This window comes from Sycon ciliatum, chromosome 7, assembly GCF_964019385.1.
Source record: "Sycon ciliatum chromosome 7, ocSycCili1.1, whole genome shotgun sequence".
Taxonomy (NCBI): domain Eukaryota; kingdom Metazoa; phylum Porifera; class Calcarea; order Leucosolenida; family Sycettidae; genus Sycon; species Sycon ciliatum.
This window is the reverse complement of record NC_088649.1, coordinates 5146068-5161067: the sequence shown is the minus strand read 5'-3', so window position 1 is coordinate 5161067 and position 15000 is coordinate 5146068. Positions and strand designations below refer to the sequence as shown.

At 48.8% G+C, this 15000-nt stretch overlaps 4 protein-coding genes across 4 annotated transcripts in view; 3 read left to right on the top strand and 1 right to left on the bottom strand.

Moving 5' to 3' along the window:
* The window catches only part of LOC135821536 (mucin-like protein), a 20840-nt gene extending 20830 nt beyond the window's left edge, over positions 1-10 (top strand). The window contains exon 14 of the mRNA XM_065334534.1: positions 1-10. This exon is cut by the window's left edge and continues 256 nt beyond it. Coding sequence (XP_065190606.1) covers positions 1-10 — 10 coding nt within the window.
* Positions 11-160: 150 nt separating this feature from the next.
* Positions 161-1239, bottom strand: LOC135821535 (salivary glue protein Sgs-3-like; the record flags this gene model as incomplete). Its single annotated transcript, XM_065334533.1, has 3 exons — positions 1121-1239; positions 336-587; positions 161-269 (listed from the first exon to the last, which is right to left on the bottom strand). Coding segments are annotated over exons 1-3 (480 nt in total), but the record flags the coding sequence as incomplete, so codon positions are not given.
* A 1188-nt stretch (positions 1240-2427) lies between these two features.
* LOC135821534 (uncharacterized) lies at positions 2428-11344 on the top strand. Its single transcript, XM_065334532.1, has 5 exons — positions 2428-2443; positions 2645-2817; positions 5243-5390; positions 8895-9101; positions 10061-11344. The coding sequence occupies exons 1-5, from the start codon at positions 2428-2430 to the stop codon at positions 10795-10797; spliced, it is 1281 nt and encodes a 426-aa protein (XP_065190604.1). The 3' UTR covers positions 10798-11344.
* A 2741-nt stretch (positions 11345-14085) lies between these two features.
* Positions 14086-15000, top strand: part of LOC135821533 (VPS35 endosomal protein-sorting factor-like) — a gene marked incomplete at its 3' end in the record, with an annotated part of 33966 nt that continues 33051 nt past the window's right edge. The window contains exons 1-2 of the mRNA XM_065334531.1: positions 14086-14250; positions 14330-14420. Coding sequence (XP_065190603.1) covers positions 14237-14250; positions 14330-14420 — 105 coding nt within the window. The remainder of the gene's footprint in view (positions 14251-14329; positions 14421-15000) is intronic.

Here is a 15000-nt window from a genome sequence, read left to right as displayed (position 1 = left end):
GTGGTGGTGATGGTGGTGTGGTGGTGGTGGTGGTGGTGATATTTGTGGGGGTGGTGGTGATATTGGTGGTGGTGGTGGTGGTGGTGGCGGTGGTGGTGGTGATATTTGTGGGGGTGGTGGTGATATTTGTGGGGGTGGTGGTGATATTGGTGGTGGTGGTGGTGGTGGTGGTGGTGGTGGTGGTGATATTGGTGGTGGTGGTGATATTGGTGGTGGTGGTGGTGGTGATATTGGTGGTGGTGGTGGTGATATTGGTGGTGGTGGTGGCGCTAGAGGTGCTAGAGGTGTGGTGGTGGTGGTGGTGGTGGTGGTGGTGGTGGTGGTGCTAGAGGTGCTAGAGGTGTGGTGGTGGTGCTAGAGGTGCGGTGGTGGTGGTGATGGTGTGGTAGTAGAGGTAATGCTGCTGCTGAAGTGGCTGGTGGTGCTGGTGATGCTCAGTGGTGGTGCTGTTGCTAGTGCTGCAGCTGCTGCTGTTCGTGCTGGTGGTGGTGGTGAAGCTGCTGGTGGTGCTGGTGAAGCTGCTGGTGGTGGTGGTGAAGCTGCTGTGACTGGTTGTGCTTGTGCTGGTAATGGTGGCACATTTTCGGCTTATCCACCCCTGAGGTAGATGCCTTGTTACTGTGGCCGCTTGCTACCTCGGCTCTTTGAGCTGTGCACATAGTGGACTTGCAGAAACCACACTATCCATTATGCTGAATATACAGTGATCACTCTGTTAGGCCTCTCTTGTAGGTACCGTTATTCGAAGAACCGTGCTCTCGTTTTGAAGCACTCGTTTGACGCACCCGTTCTGAGGCACTCGTTTTAAAGCACTCGTTTTGTAACTCCATCCCTGGTATGTTCTGAATGCAGTGAGTATGGCGTCAGTTAGAGGGACTGATCGACTGTGCTCTCTCTCTCTCTCTATCTATCTCTCTCTCTCCGTCTCTCTCTTTCTCTCCGCCTCTCTCTCTCTCTCTCTCTCTCTCTCTCTCTCTCTCCGTCTCTCTCTCTCTCTCTCTCTCTCTCTCTCTATCCATCTCTCTCTCCTTTCCCGCCTGCCGTTCAGGACTGAGCAATGCTTGTCTGGCGTCGCAGCATGGCTGCACCACCGCCAGTGGCACAGTGTGTGTTAGCACACTATCCGGTGGTGGTGGTGGTGGTGGGGGCTACGCCTGCCAATGCCCCGACGGTCAGCTGCCAACTCTGCAGGGCAACTGTGATGGTAGGTATCAGCAGGGCATCACGCATGTGTAGCATGACCCAGGGGTAGGGGAAGGTTGGGGGAGGGGGGGTCCCTGATTTGCCAACTCTGCAGGCCAACTGCGATGGTAGGTATCAGCAGGGCATCACGCGTGGATAGCATGACCGAGGGAAGGGGTTGGGAGGGGGGCTACCTTTTGTTCTTTTTCTTTTTACTGGGAAAACAGCCCTAGAAAGAGACATGTGTCGGAGACAAACACAAAACAAGACACAGGGGATGTGGGGACGACGTGCCGATGTACAGGGGATGTGGGGACGACGTGCCGATGTACAGGGGATGTGGGGACGACGTGCCGATGTACAGGGGATGTAGGGACGACGTGCCGATGTACAGGGGATGTAGGGACGACGTGCCGATGTACAGGGGATGTAGGGACGACGTGCCGATGTACAGGGGATGTAGGGACGACGTGCCGCTGTACAGGGAGCAACTCGACCCCTTGTACCATTTGCTAACTCTGCAGAGCAACTGTGATGGTAGGTATCGACAGGACATCATGCATTGGGTAGCATGACCCAGGGGTAGGGAAAGGTGGGGAGGGGAGGGGCTCCCTGATTTGCCAACTCTGCAGGGCAACTGTGATGGTAGGTACCAACAGGGCCTCAAGTATGGGTAGCATGACTCAGGGGTAAGAGGGGAAGGGCTCCCTGGTACCCGGCATGGACCAACTCTGCAGGGCAACTGTGACGGTAGGTATCAGCAGGGCACCACACATGGGTAGCATGACCCACGGGTAGGGTGTGGGTGGTGGGGCGGAGGGGGGGGGGGGGCTCCCTGGTACTTTGGGGCAAGTCTGCAGGGCAACTGTGCTGGTACCGGGTATCAGAAGGGCTCCACACATGGGTAGCATGCCCCAAGGTCCAAAGTCGGGAGTGCAGGGGGGGGGGGGGGCGCTCTCCTCTGCTGGAAAACTGTGCTGGTAGGCATCAGCAGGACCCTCAAGCATGGGTAGCATGACCCAGGGGAAAATAAGTGGAATGGGGCTGCCTGGTGCCCGTTCCTTGCGGAATTCTGTGGGGGGGGGGGGAGGGAGGGGAGACCCACAGGCCACAATACAAAAGACTGTGATCTTCCTTGTTTCAGGAACCTATAGTGTATAGCCAGATGTAGGCCAAGAGACTGATGAACTATTTTCAAGCTAATAGAATTCGTACTTTACTTGACGTTCATGTACAAAGAGAATAATGAGTGTGCGTGAGTGTGAGTGTGTGTGTGTGTGTGTGTGTGTGTGTGTGTGTGTGTGTGTGTGTGTGTGTGTGTGTGTGTGTGTGTGACTGTGACTGTGTGTGTGTGTGTGTGTGTGTGTGTGTGTGTGTGTGTGTGTGTCTGTCTGTATGTGTGTGTGTATAATTATGTATGTACATGTGTGTCTGTGTGTGTCTGTGTCTGTGTGTGTCCTAGTTCTGCCAATACTGAGGACGCCTGTGTCCGGCGTGAGCGTTACCACGGTGATGGAGAACACGGCAGTCATGCTGAACTGTTCCTTTTACGGCACGCTGCGCGGAGCGATCAGATGGCACGGCCCACAAGAGACCCTGCTGTCACAGATCAATGCCACACAGTTTGATACTCAGGTATGTTGTGGTGGGCATCTATGCCCCCTTTGGTTTGCTACAGTGCTGTCGGAGCGGAGAAGAACGGCCAGGCTAGAATTTCACCAAGCACAGCATACAAATGTATACACGTTGACCCAACTGGGCATAGACTGTAGTTCATGAAAAATAAGAACGGTCTAGGCGACCGACAGTACTATTACCGTAAAACGACAAACTTTCGCGGCGGCTAAATTTAGCGTTTTCGCAAACTAGACCAGTTAGCGGCGATTAATTTTTGCGATTTTTACCTTCCACTCAAAATCTTCAAGAATTTTATTTTACGAAGTCTTCGAGTGACATGATGGGACGCAGCGTGCACGAAGAATGAGAGAAAAAGATCAAAGAATGAATGTATCAATCAAGGAATCAAAGATAATCATAAGGTGAGTACTAGTACTGCAAGAAAGGATGGCGTTTTCGAAGAGGGATCATCGGAAGGCTTTCTCTTCGAACTGCTGAGCCACTGCGATACTCATGATACTAATGGAGATAAAATTCAGAAGACTTCTTCGAGCAGTACAACACTAAAATCTACGCAAGAGCAAGCTGGCCAAACACTCCAACAAGTTGAACAACACTCTCCACAACACCGAGACATTCTCCAGTCGATCGTTTTATTCTCTTCTGCAATTCTGGTTCAAGTCGCCGTACTCCAACGCTAGTGTTGGTACGTAACTTTCAACAGCTGCGCACTTTGGACTGTAGCCGTGGAAGCATCGATCAGCGCTAGTCCAGAGTCTGTGCAGTGCATGTACAGGCATGTGCACGATCGATCATCGACGCATCTCGTAGTACATGATTGTACAAATTTCTTATTCGCGTGTCAAACTTTCGCGATTCGGCCCTGCTCGCGAAAGTCGCGAAAGTTAATCTCTCGCGAAAGTTTGTCGTTTTACAGTATATAAACTAAAACTTCAACACCAACAAATACCATGCTTCTGTATGGCACACAGCAATAGAGAATAGTTTCATGTCTGTCATGTGATCGTACCGGGCAGCCATGCTGGTTTCCCAATCCAGTCAATCCGGGAACCTATGGGTCATACTGTAAAAGCCATTATTCCCGTAGCTATGCAGAAGACGTTACTTCAGTAACGTCTGGCGCTAGCCAGGGTCCACACAGCTTTAATTTGGTGTTTGTTTGTGTGTTTGTTTGTTTGTGTCACGCCTGGCGCTATCCGTATCTGACGGCAAAAAAGCATAGGATGTTATAAATTTTTCAATTCTCCTTTTTTTCAGGCATATCCTGGGATTCGAACCCGCACAATCGCCCTACATGCATTCCCCCCATACATTTCGCATTCATACCCATTCTTCCAAGTTGCTTTATGTTATTATCTTGCGTTTGAAAGCCCTATTTGAATATTGCGGGCAGCTGTATGTGGCCAGCTGTGTTTGATGGTACAGTACGGTACGGGAGACGGTGTCGTATTACCCTCGATCGTACCTGTCCCGTCCCTATCCCCTACCGTACCGTGCCATCAAAGACGGCTGGCCACAATGCATATTCAAATAGGGCTTTCAAATGCAAGATCACAATGTGAAACAACTTGGAAGAATTAGTATGTATGCGAAGTGTATCGGGGGATGCATGCAGGGCGCGCGATAGTGCGGGTTCGAATCCCAGGTTATGTCTTTAAAAAAAGGAATTTTTTAAAGAATTTATAACATCCCTATGCTTTTTTTTTTGTCTAGGTCATCAAGGCAAAAAAGCATAGCGTAGGGCCCTGAGCTTCCAAGCTCTCTCGTTCTAAAGAGGCGCATATATAACGATTTCCTAAAATTGACCAGTTTACGTGTACCAAAGGTAGCGATTCTCACTCATTCTCAACGCTCACTAGCAACAATACGTATCGATTTCTGTCTAACCTTTTTTTAGTTTAACGACAGATTTCTCGTCGTTAACTCGTGAGAATTAGCACTTCGTTATATATAAGGCTTTTATAGTATGCGATGTTGCTTCCACAATCCACGGCCCACAGGCCATGATCAGTTTCTACAATGTGTACATATGTAGTCACACACTCTGAACATAGCAACCCACACTCTCTGGAGGGTACCCCCCCCCCCCCTTCCCATTGTTCCATGGTTCCATGGTGTGACTTTTCTGTATCAGGAGTGGTTCCCTAACACTAGGAGTGTAGTAAATCAATGTTACTATGAGCCGCGGGATGCACAAGCCACGTGCACCGTGGAGTTTTCACCCTGGGAGAGTCGTCATGAGATATGTGTGTGCCTGTGTTTGTTTGTGTTGGTGCGTGTGTGTGTGTGTGTGTGTGTGCACGTGCATGCCTGTGTGTGTGTGTGTGTGTGTGTGTGTGTGTGTGTGTGTGTGTGTGTGTGTGTTCATGCATGTACGTACATGTACTGCATTCGTACTCTGGTCTCCAATGCACATGCATAGGTTGGAGATTCGCTGGCGATGTCCACGCTCAGTTGGGGTCAGGCCAGCGTGCACATGGAGGGTGCCTATCGTTGTACTTCTGCGAACAGTCGCGGGACGGTCACAGCTATTCAATACTTGAACGTCCAACTGGATACAAGCCACAGAGGTAAAGCCCATCTAAAACAATAAGCCCACTGCACATTGCCAAATATGGAAGGTATGAGTAATGCATGAGAGTATGCTGGGATCAGGAATGCACTGCTCAACACCCCACATGGCCATGCTCAGGTGTGGCTGTGTGGGGTATTATGTGAGTACGCAGGGATCAGCAATGCACTGTTCAACACCCCAGACGACCATGCCCAGGTGGCTGTGTGGGGTGTCCGTGGTACAAATTGTGTCATGACTCATTACGCAATGGGCTTATAGGACTTGAACGGGATGATATCACAAGTCACTAAATAACGACTTCTAGGTCAAACCGAATCCACCCTCATCGACAGTGGAGTGGATCCGGTTTGAAGTATATTAATACACACACACACACACACACACACACACACACACACACACACACACACACACACACACACACACACACACACACACACACACACACACACACACACACACACACATGGAAAAACGGTCGCAGGTGGTCGCTAAACCCAGAGGTTGCTTACATCAGGGTTTACTGCACTAGCATTTTGGACACATCATACATAGATGTTATCGGCGCATGCATGCACTGACAGTTCTACACAGACACTGTGGTACCTGGTTCTAAAGATCACCTGGCTTTAAAGACCGCTTTTGCTTGCACCGTGGGGTGGTCGCTTAAACCAGGTTTTACTATACCCAACTTCTTGCACTGCAACTGTGCTCTTCCCCTAACTGCCAACCTTTGCAAGCCGGAGATCGGGACAATGACATACCATACAATGACATACCATACAATGACATACCATACAATGACATACCATACAATGACATACCATACAATGACATACCATACAATGACATACCATACAATGACATACCATACAATGACATACCATACAATGACATACCATACAATGACATACCATACAATGACATACCATACAATGACATACCATACAATGACATACCATACAATGACATACCATACAACGACATACCATACAACGACATACCATACAACGACATACCATACAATGACATACCATACAATGACATACCATACAATGACATACCATACAATGACATACCATACAATGACATACCATACAATGACATACCATATAATGACATACCATATAATGACATACCATACAATGACATACCATACAATGACATACCATACAATGACATACCATACAATGACATACCATACAATGACATACCATACAATGACATACCATACAATGACATACCATACAATGACATACCATACAATGACATACCATACAATGACATACCATACAATGACATACCATACAATGACATACCATACAATGACATACCATACAATGACATACCATACAATGACATACCATATAATGACATACCATACAATGACATACCATACAATGACATACCATACAATGACATACCATACAATGACATACCATACAATGACATACCATACAATGACATACCATACAATGACATACCATACAATGACATACCATACAATGACATACCATACAATGACATACCATACAATGACATACCATATAATGACATACCATACAATGACATACCATACAATGACATACCATACAATGACATACCATACAATGACATACCATACAATGACATACCATACAATGACATACCATACAATGACATACCATACAATGACATACCATACAATGACATACCATACAATGACATACCATACAATGACATACCATATACTGACATACCATACAATGACATACCATACAATGACATACCATACAATGACATACCATACAATGACATACCATACAATGACATACCATACAATGACATACCATACAATGACATACCATACAATGACATACCATACAATGACATACCATACAATGACATACCATACAATGACATACCATACAATGACATACCATACAATGACATACCATACAATGACATACCATACAATGACATACCATACAATGACATACCATACAATGACATACCATACAATGACATACCATACAATGACATACCATACAATGACATACCATACAATGACATACCATACAATGACATACCATACAATGACATACCATACAATGACATACCATATAATGACATACCATATAATGACATACCATACAATGACATACCATACAATGACATACCATACAATGACATACCATACAATGACATACCATACAATGACATACCATACAATGACATACCATACAATGACATACCATACAATGACATACCATACAATGACATACCATACAATGACATACCATACAATGACATACCATACAATGACATACCATACAATGACATACCATACAATGACATACCATACAATGACATACCATACAATGACATACCATACAATGACATACCATACAATGACATACCATACGTATGAACATGATGTACTACTGTAGCTGTGAGGCATGAGACAAATGCACTTTTTGGGTGCCTATTCAGTAGCACCCTCGATATCGGGACAGTCCCGGCCAAATCGGGACAGTCCCGGCCAAATCGGGATGGTTGCGGGATGGTTGCAGGTACATGTACTCAACTAAAGCAGAAATATTCGTCTGGAATTTAATTTCGTCTTTTTCGTCCAAAGAGCTTTGGGACTAAATTAATGATAGCTTGCATGCCGTCCTACCGGTAGGACCCAAGTAATCGAGCTGCAAAAGTGCTTTTGGTTGAGAAATTTCTTGAAACAATTGTTGAGATGAGGTCTTTGTCAGGCAAAGTAATGGCGCAAAATGCAAGGCTATGTCCAGTGCATTGCGTATGCGCAATTGGATCGATTGTCAAAATGGCCGCACATAATCCTGTCGGTGCGCTAGCAACTCTGTCCAAAGTGAATTTTGACCATGGCACATCAATCGTGGTGAGGTCCTAATGTTTTTATTAGCTTGCCAAGGCAGTGGAATGCATAATTCCATACTCCGTTTCCATGGTTACCATGGGCTATTACCATGGAATTTTGTAGTATGTCTTGAGCGATCACGTCTAAAATGTGTGGACTCCTTCATTAGCCCCTGAGCAACAGTTTAGGGTCAAGTTTTAGGTCAATGTTAGAACAGAGGCCATGCAGCATGTCTGCGTATGATGGCCCTACCGGTAGGTCCTACCGGTAGGACCGAGGTCTATGCAAGCTTTCATTAAATGCCGGGCTACTGTCGATTTGCCCAGCTTTTCAATACACTCTTAAAAGGCCGATTCATACTTCATGTCGCGTACGGGAAGGCCATTGCGGGACCGTCGCACGATGACTTTCCCCGTACGCGAAATAGTTGAGCTCAGATCAACTTTTTCGCGACGCGTTTCCCGTACGCGAAATGAAGTATGAATCGGCCTTTATGATCCATGGACGAAATTTTCAACCAGACGATTTCCCTTTTTTTGGAGTTGGACGAAATTATCGACCGACGAAATGTTCTGCCTCTACGGTATGTCTAGCTGACTGAACTCTTCTGTTTGTGCTGCCTGCCTGTAGATGCGGACAGTTCCTCTTCTAGTTTTCTCAGTAGCGATCTTGCCCTGGCGTTAGGTGTGGCAGCGGGCGGTCTTATTCTCGTCTTGATGCTGGCATTCGTATACGCAGTACATCACTATCGTGAGAAGCTGAGAGAACTGCAGGATGGCAATGGTGTGGTCGCTGACGGACACGGTATGGGTGGAGTGGGGCGCAGCCGTTCCCAAGGTAGGTACCTCCTGTGTGTGTGGGGGGGGGGGGGAGGGGGAGGTGTGTGCGTGTTTGTGTGTGTGTGTGTGTGCACGTGCACGCGTGTGTGTGCACGCGCACACGTGTGTGTACATGTGCACATGTGTGTGTGTGCACGCGCACGCGTCTGTGTGTGTGTTTGTGTGTGTGTGTGTGTTGTGTGTGTGTGTGTGTGTGTGTGTGTGTCTGTATGTTGCGTGCACGCACACGCGTGTGTGTACACGTGTCTGTGTATGTGTTTGTGTGTGTGTGTGTCTGTATGTCTATATTATGTCTGTATGTGAAAAAGAAAAAAGAAAAGAGAAACAACAAAGACCAAAAAGTAGAGATTCGCTGGCCAGAAAAAATACACTTCATATAGACCAGGCAGAAAAGTGGCCTTCCATTCCTTCAGCCTTGCAAGTCATTGAATGGTGCAATCCCAGGAAAGTTTCTATGGCTTCTGGCGTAGCCTCCGAGGATGGACGTGAAAGTCAAAAGTCTGTCTGTCCATTTGTATGTATGTCCGATGTCTTTCTGTCTGTCTGCCTGTCTGTCTGTCTGCCAGTTAGTCTGTCTCTCTGTCCCTCCGTCCGTCCGTCTGTCTGTCTGTCCATCTGCCGTGATTGGCAGATAGGCGGACAACACAACAGTAGCAATACTTGACTCTTTGATACTGATAAATATATCAACGTTACCACAATAGTCTTCTTTGGAATGTGCTTTTGCCAAACTGTCTGTTTGTCTGCCTACCTGCCTGTCTGTCTGTCTGTCTGTCTGTCTGTCTGTCTGTCTGTCTGTCCGCCTGTCTGTCTGCCTGTCTGCCTGCCTGCTTGCCTGCCTGTCTGCCTGCCTGTCTGTCGGTATGTTTGTCTGCCTGTCTGTCGGTATGTTTGTCTGCTTGTCTGTCTGTCTGTCTGTCTGTCTGTCTGTCTGCCTGCCTGTCTGTATGTTCGAAGGTGCAACCGTGACGCGGACACTAAGCACGATGACATCATCCAGACAGGTGATGCCGCTGCTGACATCATCAGACAAGAGCACCGGTATTGGCGGAGGGGTTGTCGTCGAAGACCATTGCCACACCAACAGAGTGGCCTGCGGCACCATGGAGGACCGGTGCCTCCCCAACACGAGCACGTTCAACCGTACGTTGTCGCTATCGTCGGAACCCACGCGTCGAATCAGCGGTCTCCCGCTGCTCGAGCACCAGGACGTCGAGATGTCGCTGTCCGCGCAGACCTTCACCAGCCACAGCGACTCCAACAGCCGACAGGAGCTGATGAACGGCGCGGACAACGGCGCCGATTCGTTTCCGCACCAGACCGTCGTCAAGCCGGTGGACATGAAGCACCTGAAGGAGAAGCTGGACGCGTGTGTCGGCAACATGAAAGGAAAGCTCACCGACGCCGTGGTCGAGCCGAGAGCCGATGTTCAGAGCGCATCAGCCGCCGTCAAGAACGCCCATGGCGTGCCGTTGACGTCGACGTTTAGCCTGGGTCTGGATCAGTATAGTGTGCGTGGTGGCGGCGCTGCTAAGAGTCCCACCAGGGGAAAGAGGAGAAGTACGAACTCCGCCTGCAATGCCGTCACGGTGTCCGGCGGCAAGGTGGGAGCGGAGGCGAGTATGTCGCTGGCCACCTCCAGTCTCTCGTCATCGCCGCCGCGCCGCGACTTTGGCCTCGACATGCACATTTAAATCTGGTGTGCGTGTGTGTGTGCACGTGCATGTGCGTGTGTGTGCATGCGTATGCTTGCTCCGCCGCCTGCGGTCTTCGGCGGGTCCTGATGTAGAATGGCCGATCGTGAGCACGAGCGTGTGTGCATGCGTATACGTGTGTGCACATGCGTGCGTGTGTGCATGCGGGTCCTGATGTTATCCCGACAGCTGACCGTGAGCACGCGGTCATGTCATCATGTGTGTGTGTGTGTGTGTACATCGTGTACCGTAGTTCACAAGACCTATATGATGCACCGATGTCCACTTGTCACACTGAAGCGGTCACTGATACGCTGCCGGCATCCGATGGCTTATCGGCATTGTCTGTTTCCAGTTGCGGGTTCGTAGTCACATCGTCCGTGATCATCTGAGTGCAGCAGCTTTGCAAGTGCGGTTGCCGGATATTTGGATTGAAGTTGATGTGCCACACACCGGTGGTGTGCAGCCAGCAAACACCATTCATGTGCTGCAGACTGGCTGTGTTTGACATACATTGGCACCAGAGTGTGCAGCACGCGCATGTTTGTGTGTGTGTACGCGTGCACGTACGTGTGTGTGTGTGTGTGTGCGTGCGCGCACACGTGCGTGTGTTTCCACGTTAGTGCTTCTCAATGGGATGCGTGCAGTCTGCCTGCTTTTCATCTCACCAATCGGCCGCATGTTATTCAATTGACGTTGTCTGAAATGCGTACTTTGCCTTTGGTATCTGCCTAGCCTGTCTCATCCCATACTAACCTTTTCTCCATTCGCCATGGTGAACTGGTTGCCTTGACATTTTTTTTAATATTTGAAGTACATGTACATGCATGACTATGCCCTTGAATCACATAACTATAATTGATATTGATGCCCTTGATGTAACCATTATCACTGAACTGAGGCATTTGTGGAACTTTTTGTTATTTTTTTGTGGCTAAAATTTCATCCCCGATGGACGTGGAGGGGGGGGGGGGGGGGCTCTTGCCGCGGTGTACAGTAAAACCTGTGACTAACGACCACCCCTTGGGTGGGGCCAGAGAAAAGCGGTCTTTAGTGGTAGGTGGTCCTTAGTTAGAGGTTTGCACCACACAACCATATTATGTGAATGTGAGACCGTCCGTGCCTGTTGAAGTGTTCTGTAGTACCAGACTGGTCGCTAGTCATGGTGGTCTTTAGCTACAGGGTTTACTGTACTTAGCATCATCAAGTGCAGTACGGCACTGGAACACCCTGTGCTGATACCGTCAGACCTCGCTTATCTGGTCCTCTTTCATCCGGATCCCTCACCACCCGGAAGAAAATTGTTGGTTACCGATTTACAGCGTATGCCATGCACACATACAGTAGTGTGTGTTCGATTTTTTTTTATTTTTTTTTTTTACAATGATCACAGCTCACAGGCAAAGACAAAAAATTGCATAGTGGGAGCATAGTGATGGTGAGGCTTTTTGCCTGATTATCCGGTTCCCTCGCCTATCCGGTTACTTTTGTGGAAAAAGGATGTGTGCGGCTAAGCGAGGTCTGACTGTATAGTCTCACATTGCTTACGGTCCGCCGATACTGTACACCTGTGGTGTACACATACATGTACATGTGACCTGGGTAGCACCGGCATTGGCTTGGACCGGGCGGATGATACGCGGCGGCATCACCGATCACCCCATTTCCCCATACCAAGAGTAACCCCATTTTTGTACTCTTGCTCACACTAATCATGACAAGAGCCGCGGTTCATAACTCTTGCTAATACAGCAGCGGCTCACCTATTACCGGATCGACGGAAGCAGGTTTTGATCGGTCCGGCCATCAGTACCATGCACACCATCAGTACCATAGATAGAAGCCAGCCTCGAGGTATGTGATTGCCCAACCTTGTTCTTGGCCAAGGGAATCGAGTAGTAAAACACCTACTACTGCCCCGTACAAATGTATACTTGGTATACAGTCGACTCGTAAAAATGCAACTCCCGCCGCCCGTATACCAGAGTATCCAGGTGTCGCAGTTCCGCAGAGACTGCTTGTTCAATACACACCTCAGAGAGTGTCGCAGAGTGACTATAATGGAGCCTACGGTGTCAGTTTGCGGACGATTCATCGCTGTTCGCCAAAACCTACGGCGGTGCTGAAAGGGCCTTGGCCACGTTCCGGGGAGGCTGCAGCATCTTTTGGCCTGTCAGTCAATCTGGGCAAAACTAAGTTCATGGCTATGGGCGTTGGTGTGGTGGCGTCGGATATGTTGCCTTTGGGTGGAACCGTCGAATGCGTGGACAGCTTTCGCTATCTTGGCTGCCAGATCACTCCTGATGCTAGGAGTAGCTTTGATGTCCCTCGCAGGATCGCCGCAGCTTCGGGTGCATTTGGCGCCTTGAAGAAGGCTGTGTTTGCGAACTCCGAGTTTCCTATCGGTCTCAAGCGTGTTGTGTGCGGAGTCACTGTGTTGGCGGTACTCCTCTATGGTGCTGAGAACTGGACACCGAGGCAACGGGATCTCCAGCGTCTGGCGTCATTTCACTTGCGATCTATACGCATGGTCCTGGGCATCAGTCGGGCGCGCCAGATGGACGAGCACGTGACAACCCTTCAGGTACGGCAGTGGTGGGGAGACATGGAGGAAGTCTCTGACAAGGTCCGGCGCCGTCGTCTCCAATGGCTGGGCCACTTGGCTCGCATGGGTGACCGTATTCCCCGCCAACTGCTCTTTGGTGCCTTGCCATCTAAACGACCTCCACATGGCCCCCGGAAGAGGTGGAAAGACCCAGTCAAACATGACCTGGTTGCGGTGTCCATTGGCATGAATGAGTGGCTTGACACAGCAGATGATGATGATGAATTGATAGGTCTCACTCTGAGTGGAGAACCAGGTGTCAGGATGGAGTCTACAGCGTGTACAGGTGTATGCTCTCGTGTACAACCTGCCGTGAAGCCACCCTGTGTATGGTCTGCACACGCCGTTTCAGCCGTCCTCAAGACATCGCTAGACATAGTTTGTTTGCACCTCCCGTCGCTCCGCAAAAGCAAAAAACAAACAGTGCCGGAAACAGCCGTTCACGTCCCGCCGAAGACAGCACTCCTTCGAGTCGCCCCGTTTGGGGACACATATCCGCGCGCGTGGCAGTGGGCGAAGGAAGGAAGGGCCGGATACCCGAGAAAAAGAAAGAAAAAACTCCCGCCCGAGCCCCGTACCGTACAATAAACAGCGTCTTGCAAAGCCGCGAAGGCGTCGTGACGTCATAGCAAGGCAGTAGCTAGCTAGCTAGCTGTAGCAGTTTGGACTTTTGGACTTGGCTTGAGTTTGAGTTTCTTTTTGGAAAATTTGCTTGTTCTGATCAGCTAGCTCCTCAAATAATTCTCAATACTATCCACTTATTATCCAGGACTGCTTGACTTCTTCAGCCTGTGAAATTGCTTGTAGCGTTGTTGCTCAGCATTTGGAGGAGCCATGGCGTCCATTTGGTAAGTATCGTTTGTCTTGAAGATACAGTACGTTGTGATCCTCTTGCTGATACTGCGGAGGGCGCTGGTGATTTGCTAGGCGAGGAAGACCTCGGAATTACCACCGGGAGCGTCGAGATGCAGCGCTGGATCGCACAGTATGTGTGGACCACCCATTGGCCGCACCCACCGTAAGTTTGCTATCACGAGCTTTGCTTTGATTTCCGCCAAGAAGGAGCATGTCTGCAATTCTCAATTCACTTGCCTCTACGTACAGGCAGGACTGCATGAAGTCTTGCTTTTCATGTTTGATATTCTTACGTGAATTGAGAATTCTGGTGAAAACGTTTCAAATCTTTCTCGCGAATTTGCATTGAATGGCGTAGATAAGTACTCCGTGCCTTCAAAATTTCCTCTTCGACACCGCAATCCTACTAATATAATCCTTGGACAACGCGAAGGGCGAAGATTTGAATTTGAATCCTTTATAGAGAAATTAATTTATAAAGGATTCAAATTCGAATATAATTGTATTATCTTGGTGTGTGTGTGTGTGTGTGTGTGCGTGTGCGTGTGTGTGTGTCTTTTGAGTCTCTCTCCCTCTCCCGGGGAGACCCACGTGACCAGTTTTGGCAGTGAGCAACAAGTACAAGTGTGTGTGTGTGTGTGTGTGTGTGTGTGTGTGTGTGTGTGTGTGTGTGTGTGCGCGTGTGTTGATGTCTATGCGTGTGCTTGGGTAGGAGACTCTATTCACATGCATGGGTAGAAAGC